The 16,434-nt window shown below is 51.8% G+C and overlaps 2 protein-coding genes across 5 annotated transcripts in view; one reads left to right on the top strand and one right to left on the bottom strand.

Moving 5' to 3' along the window:
- Nucleotides 1-17: 17 nt before the first annotated feature.
- Rrp36 (ribosomal RNA processing 36) lies at nt 18-7,630 on the top strand. 4 transcript variants are annotated; one of them, XM_034521370.2, is made up of 7 exons: nt 18-180; nt 1,541-1,682; nt 1,816-1,882; nt 1,966-2,070; nt 3,999-4,073; nt 4,159-4,276; nt 5,342-7,630. In XM_034521370.2, the coding sequence occupies exons 1-7, from the start codon at nt 90-92 to the stop codon at nt 5,476-5,478; spliced, it is 735 nt and encodes a 244-aa protein (XP_034377261.1). In that variant the 5' UTR covers nt 18-89; the 3' UTR covers nt 5,479-7,630. The 4 variants fall into 4 exon arrangements, with proteins under 4 accessions (XP_034377261.1, XP_034377262.1, XP_034377263.1 ...); XM_034521371.2 differs by having other exon boundaries at nt 20-180; nt 1,544-1,682; XM_034521372.2 differs by lacking the exon at nt 18-180 and adding an exon at nt 347-574.
- Nucleotides 7,631-8,938: 1,308 nt separating this feature from the next.
- The window catches only part of Cul7 (cullin 7), a 14,205-nt gene continuing 6,709 nt past the window's right edge, over nt 8,939-16,434 (bottom strand). Inside the window, exons 10-26 of the mRNA XM_034521411.2 lie at nt 15,807-16,034; nt 15,512-15,602; nt 15,243-15,414; nt 15,009-15,114; nt 14,698-14,793; nt 14,327-14,502; nt 13,909-14,042; nt 13,488-13,670; nt 13,169-13,275; nt 12,907-13,089; nt 11,854-12,014; nt 11,454-11,670; nt 11,067-11,379; nt 10,100-10,245; nt 9,853-9,979; nt 9,563-9,768; nt 8,939-9,332 (exon numbers count right to left, since the gene is read on the bottom strand). Of these exons, the coding sequence (XP_034377302.1) occupies nt 9,009-9,332; nt 9,563-9,768; nt 9,853-9,979; nt 10,100-10,245; nt 11,067-11,379; nt 11,454-11,670; nt 11,854-12,014; nt 12,907-13,089; nt 13,169-13,275; nt 13,488-13,670; nt 13,909-14,042; nt 14,327-14,502; nt 14,698-14,793; nt 15,009-15,114; nt 15,243-15,414; nt 15,512-15,602; nt 15,807-16,034 (2,970 nt within the window). The 3' untranslated portion in view covers nt 8,939-9,008. The remainder of the gene's footprint in view (nt 9,333-9,562; nt 9,769-9,852; nt 9,980-10,099; nt 10,246-11,066; nt 11,380-11,453; nt 11,671-11,853; nt 12,015-12,906; nt 13,090-13,168; nt 13,276-13,487; nt 13,671-13,908; nt 14,043-14,326; nt 14,503-14,697; nt 14,794-15,008; nt 15,115-15,242; nt 15,415-15,511; nt 15,603-15,806; nt 16,035-16,434) is intronic.

Below are 16,434 nucleotides of genomic sequence, written 5' to 3'. Positions count from 1 at the left end.
GCACATTGGCTCAGCCTTCCGGAAGGGGTGGGACTTGGGAGCTCGCAGCGAGCGGAAGTGCAATTTATCAGCCGGACTTCACAAAACACATGCGGAAAGCTGTTTCTAGTGGCAAGGTCGGGGCCGGAGGTCCCCGCAGTGCCATGAAGGGTGGGGATGCGACCGGCGACCGGCCGAAGGGTGAGGACCTAAGGGTGGGGGAGCGCGAGGCTTTTGGCTGCGGGAACGGAAGGCCGCTCTGAGCGCCGCAGTTCCGGGGAGAGGGGAGGGAGTGCTTCCGGCATTACGACTTCGGGGGAAGTTCCATGGTTTTGTTTTTAGAACCTGGCGGTGGAGGAGTGAGGGGTACGGGGAGGGGTGTCTCAAAGTGTGGCCCAGGCCAGTTTCGGATTCTTGGCCGCTCTGCCTCAGCCCCAAGTGCTGGGATTATAAGTATAATTCTCCAGGCCAGGCCTGGGAATAGTCTTAAAGTGTAGGATTCAGGTTCTTCCTGGGATTAGTAGGGAAGGATGCAACAAACTGAGCCGTATGCATGCACTTGGAAATAAAGAATAATCAAACAGCAAAGCAAAAGGTTCGCCGTTGTTCTACTTACTTCTAAGAAAAGGTATTTAGCCAGGCGGGTTAGCACATGCCTTTCCAGCACTCAGGACACGCAGGAGGCAGAGGCAACCAGATTCCTGTGCACTCCAAACCAGCCTAGTCTACATATTCCAGTGGTTCTCGACTTTCCCAATGCTGTGACATTGGTAATCCCCAACTATAAAGTTCTTTTCTTGCTACTTCAAAGCTGTGATTTTGGCTACTGTTATGAATGGTAATGTAAATATCTGTGTTTTCTGATGGTCTTAGGCTACCTCTTTGAAAGGGTCTGTGGACATCTTGCCCAAAGGAGTTGAGAATCACAGGTTAAGAACCACTGACATAGTGAGTTCCCAAGCTAGCTGAGCGAAATGGAGAGCAGAGAGTTCAGAATTACATGAGAATTAGCGGGGGGAGTGATACATCAGATTCCTTTTTAGTATGCAAAAATAAATGGGCTCTGGCCAGGCTGTGGTGGCACTCACCTTTAATCCCAGAGTTCTAGAAGCAGAGGCAGGCAGATCTCTGAGTTCAAGGCCAGCCTGGTCTAGAGAGGAAGTTCCAGGACAGCCAGGGCTATACAGAGAGAGCCTGTCTAACACTATTACAGGGGAGCACCTTTGCAACCTGTGCTGCCTAGGAAGTAATAATGGTGGCTGTGATGGAGAATGTTGGAAAGGATGGTCTTTGCCATGTATCTCGTGTGTGTGTGTGTGTGTGTGTGTGTGTGTATTATATGTGCGTGTGTGTGATATATATGTGTGTGTATATAATGTATATGTTACCATGAGGATGTGGAGATCAGAGGACAACTTTTGTCAATCTGTTCCCTCCTAAATCATGAGACTCCAGGGTCTAACCTGGTGATCCAGTCCTTTTCGTCTGATACACCTAGCCCGATGGAGCCTTTCCCGAAGTGGGGAGGTACTGACCGAAGCTGTGTTGCCTTCTCCTCCAGCAGACACATCTGACATGTCATTTGAGGAGCTGTTGAGATTACAGAGCCAAGTGAGACCCAAGGCAAACAAACAATTGGTAGCTGGAAACAGCACTAAAACTCGAAGCCCCAGACAACCCGTGTGTGTCGCAGATAAGCACCGGTGAGGACTGAAGCAGCCCACAGAGTTAAAAGATACCCAGGACCTTGACTAGATGTCTTTTCCTTGTGTGGCATGACTCCAGTCTTTCCCTAAGACTGTAGTACACTTGCCCTGACCTTTCATTTCTCCTTAGGCCTCTGGAAATGTCAGCCAAAGTCCGGGTGCCATTCTTACGTCAGGTGGTTCCTGTCAGTAAAAAGGTAAGGAAAAGGCAGGGAACAAGAACTTCCCCCGGGAAAGAAGATTAAACAAGAGGTTTATCTTCTCTCTGTGTTTTCCAAAGGTCGCCCGAGACCCCCGCTTTGACGATCTGTCAGGGGACTATAACCCTGAAGTGTTTGACAAGACTTACCAGTTCCTGAATGATATTCGAGCCAAGGAGAAACAGGTCTGTAGTAAGAAGCTGGTCTGTCTATCTTGGAGGGCGGGAACCGGCTGCATGTCGGCTAGTCTGGAAGAGGCGGCCGGAAGGGTGTTGGGGCCAGATCTTTGGCTGTTAAGTCAGTTCATCAGTTTTGTGGCTGTGCTCAAGTTGCTTTGCTCCGTTTGCTTCAGTTATTTTTAAAATGAATCTACTTTTTAAGTTGATAATAGTCATTTCTAACATCTGTGGGCATGTCAATACATGTCTTTAAAGTATAATAATCAAGGTAACTGACATAGCTGTCACCTCTCACATAGCCATTGTGTTATGTTGGGGACCGTCAAAATCCTCTCATTGATTATTCTGTAATACTCAATTAAGCCGGGCTTAGTAGCACATATCTATAATCTATAATCTATAATCTATAATCCAGCTACTTTGGGAAATGAGACAGGAAGGTAGAGAGTTCGAAGCTATCCCAGGCCAAGATTAAACAGAATATGAGACTTAGTTACTTGTCAGCCATAGTTATCTGGTGCCCTATTAAACCTTGGGAATCCTTCTTCCTGTCCAGCTGCACCCCTCTGCCTGTTAGCTCACTCTCTACCTATCCAGCCCTTCCCACAGCCCGTGCAGGCTCCCTAAGCTGGAGCTGCTGTTCTGTATTTGAAGTCAACTGTGGCTTTTCTGTATAAGAACATATGATACTTGTCTTTCTGTTCCTGACGGGTTACACTTAGCATACTGTCGCTTCAGTAGTTATTGATCTAGAGTGTGTAGGTCTGCATGTGTCACCCCTTGAGTGTTGTCGGTCAGGGTAACTTACTAAGTGTGGGCTCTCTCCTCTATCTCTGGGTTCCAGGTTCAAGGCAGGCCGTCGGGCCTGTGTGGCAACTGCCCTTTCTCACTGAACTGTTTTACCAACTTTGCTTTGGTTGGTTTGGTTTTCTTCCTTTTCTTTCTTTCTTTCTTTCTTTCCTTCCTTCCTTCCTTCCTTCCTTCCTTCTTAGTTTTTTTGACAGTAGCTCTGGCTGTCCTAGAACCACCCTTGGCTGCTTGAGTTTTCTAACCATGAGAAGGATAAAAAGATCTGGGTGGTGATGGCTCACACCTTTAATTCCAGCACTCAGGAGGCAGAGGCAGGCAGATCTCTGTGAGTCGGAGGCCAGCCTGGACAACAGGGTGAGCTCTAGGACAGCCAGGGCCAGGGCTACACAGAGAAAGCCTGTCTGTGGGTGGGGGGCGGTGGGGTGGGGAAAGGATAAAAAAGGGCTGGGTGGTGGTGGTGCCCTTGGGAGACAGAGGAAAGCAGATCTGTGAGTTCAAGGCCAGCTTGGTTTACAGAGCAAGTTAGTTCCAGGACAGCCAGGACTATACAGAGAAACCTTTTCTCAAAAAAACATAGAACACACACATAACACACATTCTCTCTCTCTCTATCTGTCTCTCTCTCTGTCTCTGTCTCTCTCTTTCTCTCTCTCTCTCTCTCTCTCTCTCACACACACACACACACACACACACACTCACACTCATGGCTTAGTGGCTAAGAGTGTGCAAGCATGAAGGTTTGAGTCAAAATTTCCAAAACCCATATGAACAGCCTGATGTGTCATTGTGTGCCTTTACCACAGGGCCTCTGTCCATTTGAATGTGTGCACACACACATAGACCCACACAATTTTGTGTGCGTGTGTGTGTGTGTGTGTGTGAGAGAGAGAGAGGGGGGGGGAGGAAGAGGGAGAGGGAGAGAGAGGGAGAGAACCACGTGGCTACTAACAAGGTGAGGGGCTGAAGCTACAGCTCAGTGTTAGTGTATGTGTTTAGTACTGTGCTAGACCCTCAGACATAGCACCAGACACACTGTGTACTGCTTTCCTGTTAGCTTCTGTGAACCCTCCCTAACAGTGCTCATCAAAGAATCTTAACCATGTGCTTCATTTCTCAACATGCAGCTTGTGAAGAAGCAGTTGAAGAAGCACCGCTCAGGGGAGGAGCGTGAGAAGCTGCAGCAGCTGCTTCAGCGGATGGTGAGTGGACACTGGCTGCAGCCAGGGGTGATGAGAGTCCCTGCAGGTCAGTCGCTCACCCTCCCCACCTCACCTCTGTCCTCAGGAGCAGCAAGAGACAGCACAGCAGGAGCGCAAGCAGCAGCAGGAGCTGCACCTGGCCTTGAAGCAGGAGCGGAGGGCTCTGGCACAGCAGGGCCATCGGCCATACTTCCTGAAGAAATGTGAGCGGGGCAGAGCTCTGGCAAACTGGGGGACAGGCTTGTGGCTGGGTGCTGTACTGGGACCCATGAGCTCCTATAGGAAGGACCCTTGGTCACTTGGAGGAGAGTAGAAATAGCAGGGAAGAAGTGTCTTGAGGCCAGCCTTTATCTCTAGTTAGAGGATGTCTGTTGGGGAGGCCAGGATATAGCTGAGATGATAGAGTGCTTGCCTAGCATGCAGGGATGCCTGCAGGAGAGCAGAGACAGGAGCAGGGGAAGGGAAGGCTGTCCTTGGGGATACTTGAGAAAGGGAGAGAGGGAGGGAGAGAGAGAGAGAGTGAGAGTGAGAGAGAGAGTGTGTGTGTGTGTCAGTGACTGTCATGGTTGTCTCAACTCACCTGCTTGTCCAGGCACAGAGGAGCCCATCCACACTTGGTTGAGTTGAGTAAGACTTGAGTCACAAAAAGTTAGCTTAGCTGTAAAGATAGTTCAGCTGTTAAGAGCACTGACTGTTCTTCCAGAGGTCCTGAGTTCAATTCCCAGCAACCACGTGGTGGATCACAACCATCTGTCATGGGATCTGATGCCCTCTTCTGGTGTGTCTGAAGACAGCTACAGTGTACTCATACACATAAAATCCTTTAGTTCCATCATTTGGGAGGTAGAGGCAGGCAGATATCTGAGTTTGGGGCCAACCGGGTCTACATAATGAGTTCCAAGTCAAGCAAGGCTACAAAGTAAAACCTACCTCAAAGAAAAGTTAGCAAAACATTCAACCTTCCAGTACCTCTTAGGCAGAGGTACTTGTTAGCTCAGTGGAGCATAGTTGTCTAGAGTGAGCAAAGCCCTGGATTCAGTTTCCAGCGCTAGGGAAGCAGGCCAGCTTACTGGACTGGTGCTGTGGCTCCTTGGCAGAGCCCTTGCCGCACAGAGTTGTGTGGTCAGCAGCGGCACATACAACACCATGTGTCTGTTCCTTGTACACCAGTGAGTGCCCAACAGCGAGGCCCAGAATAAGGGGTTCCTGTCGGGTCAAGAAACGAGGCCTTCCTTCCCTGCTTACCAGCTTGCTTGCTTCTTGTCCAGCCGAGCAGCGCCAGCTGGCCCTCGCTGAGAGGTTCAAGGAGCTGAAACGCAGCAAGAAGCTGGAGAGTTTCCTGAGTCGGAAGCGGCGCCGGAACGCGGGCAAGGACAGGAGGCGTCTCCCTCTGAGCAAGGAGTAGTAAGGAAGGCCCCAGGAGACCTGGGCTGGGGGACGAGTCTGGGTTGGCCAGTGCTGGTTCTGTCCTGCTCAAAGGCAAGCATGACAACTACTCCTGATCTAGGCTGACTCAGAAGACGGGAGTGCTCGGGACTGCGCTAGGCTTCACGTCACGTCAGCGGGGCCTCCACCTTCCATGTCACACTGCCTTTCTGGAATCTGGTCTCCTGTTCTTGTCCTAGCCTTGCCTTAAGCCAGTGACTCAGATGAAGAGGGGGCGTGGCCTGTCGTCATGTGAGCTTTCAGAGCAGGGACTTCACATAAGAGCCACTCTGGCAACATGCTTGATTCTCCTTGTTTTATTCTGTTTTGTTGTTGTTTGGTTTTTCAAGATGGGGTTTGTCTACAGCCCTGGCTGTCCTGGAACTCCCTCTGTGGACCAGGCTGGCCTGGAACTCACAGGGATCTGCCTGCCTCTGCCTCTTGAGTGCCAGGACTCAAGGTGTGCATCACCACTGGCTGGCTTGCTTTGTTGTTGTATTTGTTTGTTATTTTTCAGTTGTGGGTATGTCTGTGTGTGGGTATGTGCACATGAACGCAGGGATCTTCAGGGAAGCATTGACTTCCCGTGGAGCTGACGTCACAGCGCTTGTGAGCTGCCAGTGCGGGTGCTGGGGCCAAGCTTGCATCCTCTGCCAGAACAGAGCACACTTAATCCCTGTTTCCGTTTTTAATGGGAGACCTAGAACTATTGTTGCAGTAAGCTGCATATGTGGGGGGTCTAAAGTGTGAGAAGTCAGATCACAGGGCCCTCCATCTTCAATCTGGGCCCTGAAAAGATGTCTAAAGGGAGAGTCAAGCCTACAGTTGATAGCGTGGGACGTGGGAGGTAGGGTGTGAGTCAGTGTTTGCTAGTGTATCCCGAGAGGCTTCGGTCCGTGTCCTCCCTTGCTTCTGGGCCCATATGTAGTAAGACAGAGCATACAGCAGTGTGTCTTGCTTCATGTTAGGATTGTAAGTGTGTGCCATGGAACACATCCTTGGGACATTCTGTATAAAGGAAGTCACTGTGATTATATGTGCGTGTCTTGGTTAGCTTTTTACTGCTGTGATTAAACACCACAACCAAAAACAATCTGGGGAGCAAAAGGTTTATTTTATCTTACAGCTTGTAGTCCATCATGAAGGGAAGTCAGGAGAAGGATTCAAAGCAGGAACTAAATAGAGGCTGGGGAAGACCTCTGCCTACTGGCTTGCTCTCCTTGGCTTGTATCTTCTTTCAATTTTCTGTCTTTTCCTTTTTTTTTTTTTTTTTTTTAAGTTTGTCAGGACATGGTTTCTCTGTAGCCCTGGCTATCCTGGAATTCACTCTGTAGACCAGGCTGCCCTCAATCTGCCTGCCTCTGCCTCCCAAATGCTGGGATTAAAGGTGTGAGTGCGCCACCACCGCCCGGCTTCAGCGTGCTTGCTTGCTTTCTTCTTCTTTTTTTTTTTTTCTTTTTTTCTTTTTGGTTTTTCAAGACAGGTTTTCTCTGTATATCCTTGGCTGTCCTGGAACTCACTCTGTAGACCAGGCTGGCCTCGAACTCAGAAATCTGCCAGCCTCTGCCTCCCAAGTGCTAGGATCAGCCTGCTTTCTTACACCACCCAGACCACCTGCCCAGGGATGTTACTACCCACAGTGACCTGGATCATCTTAGGTCAGCCACCAGTGAAGAGAGTGTCCAACAGATTTACCTAAACACCAACTCTATAGAAGCATGCTCTCAATTAAGGTGACGTGCCTGTGTCAAGTCCACATAAAAAGTAGCCAGTTTGATGTATGTTTCTCTTAAGGCCCAGAATAGATTGTTTTCTTCAATTGAGATTTTCATATGAGAATGGCTACCTAGGATTTGTTTTTATTTTATGTGTATGGGTGGGGAATTTCTTGCTTTTTTTTAATGATGAATGAGCTGAGAATTTTATTATTTCTTAAATTTTAAAATTATTCTATTTTGGGCCGGTGGTTAAGAGCACTGGCTGCTCTTCCAGAGGTTCTGAGCTCAACTCCCAGCAACCACATGGTGGCTCACAACCATCTGTAATGGGATCCGATGCCCTCTGCTGGTGTGTCTGAAGAGAGTAACAGTGTACTCATATACATAAATAAATACTATTTTATTTTATAGGTATGGGTATTTTGCCTGCGTGTATAGTTGTGTACCTTGGAGCTCAGAGGCCAAAGAGGGCACCAGAGCCACTGGAGCTAGAGTCAGCGTGATTGTGAGCTGCCATATGCCTGCCACTTGCTGAAGTGGGTATATGACATCCTCTTGTAATCCCAGTACTTGAGAGGATGAGATGAACTTGAGGTCAGCTCAGAATCCATAAGTTCTAAGGCAGCCTGAACTAACATTTCAAGGTCGCGTTCAAAATACCAAAGTATGACTTGGGCCAATAAAGAGCTGTGGCCTCTGCTGTGAAACAGGGAGGTCTCCTAGGTGACAATGACAGAAACCCCCATGTCCCCTGAGCCCATGCACATTGTGGCCTGTCTGAGTGCTCGCCTTTCTAGCACTTAAGACCAAAGGTATCATCGGACCAGTAGAGCACAGCAAGCCAGCCCTCCCTCTCTCCCAACCCCTGCCCTCCTTGTCCCTTCCTCTCCTCCAGGTCTGTTCTGGGTGGCATCCAGCGCCTTCAGTTTGGCCTTTGTGCCCTCCCTCACCACCTGACTCTGAGCTTCAGGGATCAAGACTGGTTCCTCCTATACCCCTGCTGAAACAAAGTGCTCCTGGCATTGGGTTTTCTAGATGGTTCTACCCTGGTTCATGTGTGTGGGGCCAGGGCAGCCAATCCTCCAGCACTGCCTCACCCAAGCCACAGGCTTGCCTGGCGCTGGCGGGAGGCACCCTGTGCAGCTCTGCTTGACTGGAGGGGGAGGCTAAGGGGCGACGACAGCAACGTGGAGCAGCTGGTGAGGCAGAGAGAAGCCACAGTTCCTTCTAGGACTGTTTGCAGCCCAGGTCCTAAGCCATCAGTGGAAGGGAGTCACGCTTTGGGTGCTGGCAGAGCCATCTTCCCTTGTTACCTTTACTCAGGGTCGCCCCCAGTGAGAGCAGTTAGCACTGGGAGTGGTGGCTAAAACAGACATGGACTGACTAGTCACTTCTTAGTCACTCCCCTCCAGCTCTACAAATGAGGGAAAAGATGTCCTGTTTGATAACCTGCCCAAACTGCAAAGAATATGGCCACGTGGACTTGTGTGTTCAGCCTGCCCGGTCAGAGACCTAACCACACCCTCCAAGGAGGGACTGAGGTCTAGTCTTGGTTGTTGCGTCCATGGCCTGGACACACCTAATATTTCCTTCACTCTCAAACCCAGACCTTGACAAAAATCCTGATGTGTCAGGAGACTGCCTCCAAGCCAGAGGCCTCCTTCCCCTTCAACTGGGGCCCCGCACCCCACTCACCGATCTCCAGCAGTCCCACACAGGTCATGACTTCAAATTCCCGTTTTATTTTCCGTAGAAAGCCCCAGCCTCACCGACCCGCACCCCATATCCAGGGCTACCGGAAAGTGGAGAAGGTCTGGGTGCCAGTGCAGGCAGCATAAGGCACACCCCGGGATCGAATCTGCAGGGTGTGGAAGGTGAGGGGTGGGTTGGGGCCTGTCGAGCCAGGGTTCAGGGACTCCGTGTGGGGCTCCATCACAGTTATAGGGACTGCATAAAACAGCATCTGTGGCCGGTCGTCATGGCGTCTCAGTGTGCCCTTGCCCAGGAGGTGCAGGATACAGGAGAGGACATCAGAGCTCCTGCACTCTGCTCCCCTGCCAAGGCTGCTGACCAGACCCCTAGGAGGACACGGGCCTTTCTGCCAAGCTTCTAGCACCTGATACCAAGATCAGAAGGAAATGACAGGTCAAAACCACAGCACTTACCAAGAGGTCTGTCTTTCATGTTAGTCACACACTCTGGGACTGGAGATCCCTATAGCACAGCAAGTGCAGCCCAACCACATCTGTCACACACTGAGAGGCTACACAGTGAGTTAGATGCTTCAAATATGAGGTCACCACCACCTATGGGCATCACTCCTTAGGCTTGCCCACCACTGCCTACCAGATAGACGAGCTGGTCAATATGCAAGCCTTCATCCCCATGAGCCTTGAGGATGCGGACAACAAGGCAGTTTAAAAGGTTCCTTCTCTTCTCCATGTTCCGGCCCTCTTCATCCTCAGCTTTCAGGTATGTCTGAGGTGGGATTAGCCACACATTGCCCCTCCTCGGCCTGGGTTCTTCACTGTCATCTCGGATCTTGAGCACTCCTGAAAGGAACATTGGTCACTTGCCTGGGGAGAGCCCTGAGAAGCTGGCCCGTGGCTCAGCAGTCTTTGGCCCTGAGTGCATACCTCCTGGTATGTTTTTCTGCTCCTGAAGGTCCAAGGGACCTCTTGATGAGGTGAGAGGCCCGATTGCCCTGTTAAGCACTTCTGGAGGGAGCTCTGAGAGAGCCTGCAGGCTCTCAACAGACACCGCCTTAGAAGAGATAGAGAGCATTTAGGTCCTGCCTGGCAGGTACTCCCCAGGGGTGAGCTGGGGAGGAGGAGGCAAGAGAACAGAAGACGGGTGACAATATGAATAGAAGAGACAGGCCACCTTCTGACTGTTGAGGTGCAGCAGCAGCCACATCTGTACTGTGGACACATGCAGAATCTGATCACCAAACTGCACTTCTGCCCGGCCCTGCCATGTCCACTGGAGTCGCCTCTGTGATTCTTTCTCTAAGCTGGAGTGGCTCCGACCTGGAGAAATGCCAGGTGAGGGGATGGGAGAAAGGGGAGGAGGGGCACGCCCCTTCAGTCAAGCTTTGCCTTGCTGGTCTTGGCAGTATAGAGACCCGGGCAGAACATCCAGGCACCGTGGCTTCTGATCTCAATGTTTCTAAAAGGCCTCGGGTATCGAGGAGTCAGTCTGTGCCAAGCAGCCTGCAACCATGCCCTCTTTATGCAGAGACAGAATCCAGTCAGGAAGGCTTGCCTTCCTGCTTGTCTGGGGACTCCTGAGGGGGTCTCTGCTCTTCACCTGCTCTTGTTGCCCAGGCTAGAATCTGATGTCCGGTGAATACTTTTGAAACTACATGTGACTAATCAGGAAGGAATCTCACACCCACTCTTTCTGTTTTCTGAGAGGGTCTCTCTCTGTATCTCCGGCTGACCTACAGTTCACTATGCAGACCAGGCTAGACTGAAAACTTAAAGATCCAGTTAACTGCCTCTGGAGTTCTGAGAACAACGGTGTACTCGACCATGACTGGCCACGCCCCCACCCCTAAGCTCTTTCTTATGGCCTCTCTTAGAAGTCTGTTCCCTCCCGCCTGCCCCCCCCCCCCAATTCCTAAGAGATTCCTGGAGTCTGAATTCCAGCTAAAACTTAAAGTTCCTCCACTTCCCCACACCTCCATTCTGTCCCCTGAAGGGGATCTTATCCCCTATATCCTGTTCCTCCTGAACAAGGGCAGGCTGAGATGCCATGTTTGTCTATCCAGGTTTCTAACCTTAGCATCTACCCCAACTTCAGGTCCCTACCCTGTCCCCAAGCCCAAGCCATCTTCCCAGATGCTTACTCGTGCTGAAGAAGTTGGTGTAGTGATTTATGGTTCCCCTCAGGTACGGGGGCAGGCATGATGCAGGGTTGAGCATTTGGCAGACGGAGGCGACAGGCCAGAAGCGTGGAGACACGACAAGTACACACACTTCTGGCATTGTTCCTTCATAATAGCGTTCTTCCTCATCCTCTTCCTCCTCCTCTCCCTCCCCTTCCTCCTCCTCTCCCTCCTCTTTCTTCCCTTCCTCCTCCTCCTCATCTGCCATAGCCATAGCCGCTGTCTCTCCAGCAGCTTCTTCTTTCTTGTGCTCGTCACTGTCCTCATGGGCCACCTGGAAGGGAACCAAGTTCACAGCCGCTGCAGGCCTCCTCCTTGCTCCCTGCTTGTCCCTTCCCGGGAACCCACCTGTATCTTCTTTTCTGTGTCTTCCAGCTTCAGGAGCTCCTGATCGAGCTGCTGCAGCTGGTACACATGGAACTGTCGCTGCAGCTCCTCTGAGATGTTCAGGCTTTGCAGCATCAGCTGAGGGAGGCGGCTGGGGAAGCAGGGACCGATCTGCTCCAGCACGGCCCCCTCCAGCCAGCTGGAGCCCACGTTCAGGAGACGGTCAGCCATGTAATGCCTGCAGCAAACACAGCCAGGCCAGATCTCAGTGTGGGTGCCAGCATGGCCCAGGTTCTCACCCTGGCCTGTCTGCATATCAGACTCAGGCCGTGTGAGCTGGTCCTGCCCCAAAATAGCCTGCCTGCCTTCCCCAGTCCTTACTCAACAGAGGCAGGAAGATCAGATCTAAACTTAAACTCACTGGTAGTAATGCTCGAAGGTGGTGGCTATCTCCAAGGGAGATAAAATTAGGACAGACTCCAGGCATCGCTGCAACTGTGCCAGCATCTCCATTCCCCGGGCTCCACCCATCCTGCTGCCTTGGATCCTCTGGTCAATGTGCCGAGCAAACTGCTCGCTCACCTGAGTGGAGAGCATAAGAAAACCATGGGTGAGTGAGCCAGTGAACAGAACGGAGAAGGGCGGGGAAAGCGGGTATGGATGATCACCACGGTTCACCCACTCATCAGCTTCCTCCACCACCCTTCCTTCTCCACCACCCTCTTCAGGAAGTACTGGGAAAGGGATCAGGACTAAGAAGCACACACGGTACCACAGAGTTACAGCTGCAGCATGACAGACATTTACATTAACTGCTGTGCAGGTCAACAGTATTAACAACTGAACAATCAGCCCCCCAGCCCCTGGCCAAACTACAAATCAAATAACTCAAAAATCGGCTAGGCACAGTGGCACACATCTGTGGTCCCAGCCCTTGAGAGATGGAGGCAGAGGGTTAGGAACTGGGGAGTGCAGGGAGTAGAGCTAGAGTGCTTGCTAAGGCCCTGGGTTGGATCCCCACCACCACATAAACAGGGATAACTAACGAATGGTACATGCCTGAAATGCCAGCGCTCAGGAAATAGAGGCAGGAGGATCAGAAGTGCAAAGTCATCCCTGGGCTTCGTAGTAAGTTTAAGACCAGCCTGGGATACGGATACGTGAGACCTTGCCTGTGAAAGACGCTGGGCATGATAGCTCAACACCTTTAATTCCAGCACTTGGGAAGCATAGGCAGGTGGACCTCTGAGTTCAAGGCCAAGAGGCCAATCAGAGATGCTTACTGAGTATCTATCTATCTATCTATCTATCTATCATCTATCTAGTACATGTAATTTTTTTTTCTTAGTTTTCAATATATGGTCATATCCAAAGGACCTGCTCATCACAGAAGAGAGACTGAGGCGGTCCGCTTAGGGAAGGCGAGGGAGAGGTTATAGGGAGAGGACCAGGTGAGATATGGGAAGGAACTTACATGGGCAGCCCTGAGGAAAGGGAGCTTCAGCATGGCGTCCGCACAGCCATTCCGCATTGCTAGCAAGAAGGCAGCTCGTGGCCCAAACAGCTCAGAGCTAGACTTCTGGAGGATGTAATAGCGCTCGCAATAGCGGGGTACAAAATCGTCATCCTTCCAGGACGAGGTCAGAAACTTGTTCAGCTGAGAGGAAGGGAAAGGGAGCATGAAGAGTGGTGTCGCCACCGAATTCCACCCCTGACTCCACACTTGCTGCTCTGACCTGCTCCTCTACCACAGACCGCCAGCAACGGGTCAGGTTCTTCATGATGCTGCTTGGAAGGCCCCGGGTGACCAGGGAGCTCCAGTCATGGCTTCTATTTCTGCCCTCTGTGGAGAGAGAAAGAGGCAAGGTCCAACAGGCCCTCAAGTTCCCAAGGATGAGCTCTGAAGACCTTTCCCAACATGCTGTGACGTTCCTGGACGGGTTAGCAAACAGAAGATGGATAGACTGGGCATGTGGGCATGGGGGGGGGGGTGAGGAGCAGAATTTGGAAACTCATGAGTGAGGTAGAGCTCCTTTTGGCGTCCCCGGTACTCACTGGATTGGGAGATGGCCACCACTGGAGGTGCTGCCTCACAGGGCTCCACATGGACCAGGAGGTGGGTGAGGCGGCGCACACGTGAGGAAAAAGCTGCAGCTCGGCTCTGGGGATTGTAGGCAGCCTCCCTGCATTCCAGGTACTGATCCAGCAGCCAGCCTAAGGAGCTGGTGCTGTCCTCATCTGGAGGTCAAGAATAACAAACCTAAGGATGGCCTGTCTCTGGGGAAGTAGAGAGGTTGAGCTCAACAAGGGACGGCGAAAGACCAATCACGCAAAACGATGCAGAGAGAGGAGAAGTCTGGACGTGGGAATGGAGGTGACAAACACAAGTTGTAAGAGGCAAAGAAGGAGCAGAACCCAAGCGTTTCTAGTTCACGGGAACACTGAGGAGCAGCGCCGGGTGCGGATGGGTGGTTACCGGGAGAGGTGATGTTCTGTATCAGGGGGCTGACCAAGGCCTCCCAGCAGGTCTTGCTCAGTGCTTGTGCGGTCTCCATATCAGGAAGGAAACGCTCTGCAAAATTCTGCTCCTGCCGCAGAGCCCCGTTCAGTCTGGACAGGAGAAGGAAGCGTTCAGGCCCAGGCTTACACTGCTCAGCGTGCAACCAGCATCCAGGGCAATATTCCAGAAGAGCCCTGGACGCTTCTGCTTCACTCTGCACTCAGAGAAATGTCTTATCTATCTTTTCTTTCCGTCATCCCCACACTTCAGAATGCTTTGACCTTCCCCAAGCCCTAGAACAGACCCGTCTCCTGACCTTAGGACCCATCCACAGTTTATTTCCCAGACCTGACCTTCTACACAGACACAGACACACATGCAAGCTCTCACACACCTAGAACTCAAGTGCAGGAGGCTCCGGCGGTCCTCTGCTATGTCCTGGCTCCACGCTTGTGCCCGAACCATGTAGAAGAGGCGTGTGTGCCGGTACAGCTGCTCTCGGAACACTGGCCAGAAGGTGGGCTTGGGGCCCAAGACCTCCAGGCCCCGGATGCGCGTGTTGATGCCACCCTGTTACACACGAGACCTGTAGCTGAGACCTCCTTGGCATAGGCTTCACCCCCTGAAACATCCCAGACCCCGGCTCAAATCTAAAGGCATCGTCAGGCTCAGGGTTGCCATGGGGTAGTTTGGTGATAGACATCTGAGTTTTGTCCTCTTGTTGGGGGCTCAGACCTGCACCAGGAGTCATTTCTCACACCCCACCTGCTGACAGCGCTTTATGCGGATCCGGATGATGGGCCAGAATCGGGTCAAATTCTCCAGAAGGATCACTCGGTTGGCATGTGGCATCACGTTCACCTGGTGAGGGGCACACAGGGTTGTCACCTCCTCATGGGTAGACAGAGCTACTTATAACAGTCACATCAACTCCAGCTCTCTTGCAAATCCCTCCAACCTCCACCCCAGGATAATAGACCAGTTTGTGTGGGGCTCACTATGTGTAGGGTTAAGAGCTTAGACTTAGAAGGGAGGAGAGAGCCTACAAAGGTGGGCCAAGGCATAGGGGTCCCTACCGTGTTGAGTTCTTTTTTAACAGAGTTGATGCTGTTGCCCCCGTACACCACTACCCAGGCTGGCATGTAGCTTGAGTCCTCACTAGCCACCAGTAGAGTCAGCTGCCTGGGAGCGGGGAGGAAGAGCCAATGGGAGCTGGGACCTGTTGTATCCACCACACTCAAGAGCCCAGGTGACTCTGGCAAGACAAACACAGGGCCATCCATGTGTGCGTGTGGGAGGTAGCGCATTACCTGATGAGGACACCTGAGCGCATGTGCAAAGTGATGGTGTGGGAGCCGGCAATGCCACTGGACTCCCAGTAGGTCTTGGGGTTGCGGTCCGTCAGCCTGCTGACCCGGTGTGGGTTCGAGGACACCTCCACCTTCTCCCAGTACTTGTTTTTCTTCATGTCCTCAGTGGAGCCTGGGGGAGAGCGGGAAGGGGTGAAGGTCATAGCCAGGTTCGTCCAAAGGGGAAAATGGGTGGTGGTAAATTAAACAGACCGGGGACAGACACTAACCTTGGCACAGATATCTGAGAAACACATCAAAGAAAGGGATTTGGATGGGCCGGTGGGTTCGTCTGTGGTCTTCAATCTGGCCCAGGACCATCTGGAGCCCGAAGGAACATCAGAGAAAGGAAGGACACAAGGCTCAGGCAAACACAAATGGAGGAATGGTCAAACAGTAAGGGAACGAACACCCCCAGGCTCACTCGAGCCAGCACCCAATCCCCTCCATCGCTCAGGATCCATGTTCTTAGGTAGCTCAGAACCTCCACTTCCTCCGGCCCTTCCTCCGGCCCTTCCTCCTGACCTGGATGCAGCCGCCCAGGATGTTGGTGGTGAGTTTCCGGTAGAGGTGGGCATGTTTCTCACACTTGAACACCATATCCCTGAGCTCCTGAGCCAGCTCCAGTTTCCCTCGGTGCTTTTCCAGGACCTTAGAGATGGCATCCCGGGCTCCCAGCTGGTTTAGTATCACCGCATAGTCCCGGCATGTGGAGGTCAGGCGGTGTAGAAAGAAGATTAGTTCCTGGAGCACCTGAGAAGGGATGTCAATCAAGGAGCCAGTGAAGAAAGGGACAAGCCTGGGGCACATGGGTAGCTGTGGTGATTCATGCCCACTCTGTGTTGGGATCTGAGCAAGGCAGAGTGTGAAGTAATACAAAAACCAGGTGCAGTTAGAGAAAGGAGTTCAAACCGATCGGAAGAGCCGTGTTACCCCGTGGAGCTCTTAGCTGCCAAGTGTCTGGGGAGCAGGTACAGAAAACCTTCAGTTCTTTGATTCAGCTGTGGCTCCTAAGAACCAGTTGGTGTTGAGATGTGAGGCCCCTCGCCCAGACACTTAAGAGGGCTGGAAGGGAAGAGAGAAGGCCTGAACTTTCTTACTGACCCTCAGTAAGAACAGCTTGGAAACTGAAGGCATCGACTTGGGGTACTCA

The sequence above is a fragment of the Arvicanthis niloticus genome, chromosome 17 (assembly GCF_011762505.2).
Source record: "Arvicanthis niloticus isolate mArvNil1 chromosome 17, mArvNil1.pat.X, whole genome shotgun sequence".
Lineage (NCBI taxonomy): Eukaryota > Metazoa > Chordata > Mammalia > Rodentia > Muridae > Arvicanthis > Arvicanthis niloticus.
This window is presented reverse-complemented; position numbering and strand designations above follow the sequence as displayed.

Coding starts and splice junctions, on each gene's coding strand:
- Rrp36 (XM_034521370.2), top strand. CDS start 90: ATGCGGAAAGCTGTTTCTAGTGGCAAGGTCGGGGCCGGAGGTCCCCGC. Junction 181..1,540: donor GACCGGCGACCGGCCGAAGG/GTGAGGACCTAA, acceptor CTTCTCCTCCAG/CAGACACATCTGACATGTCA. Junction 1,683..1,815: donor TGTGTCGCAGATAAGCACCG/GTGAGGACTGAA, acceptor ATTTCTCCTTAG/GCCTCTGGAAATGTCAGCCA.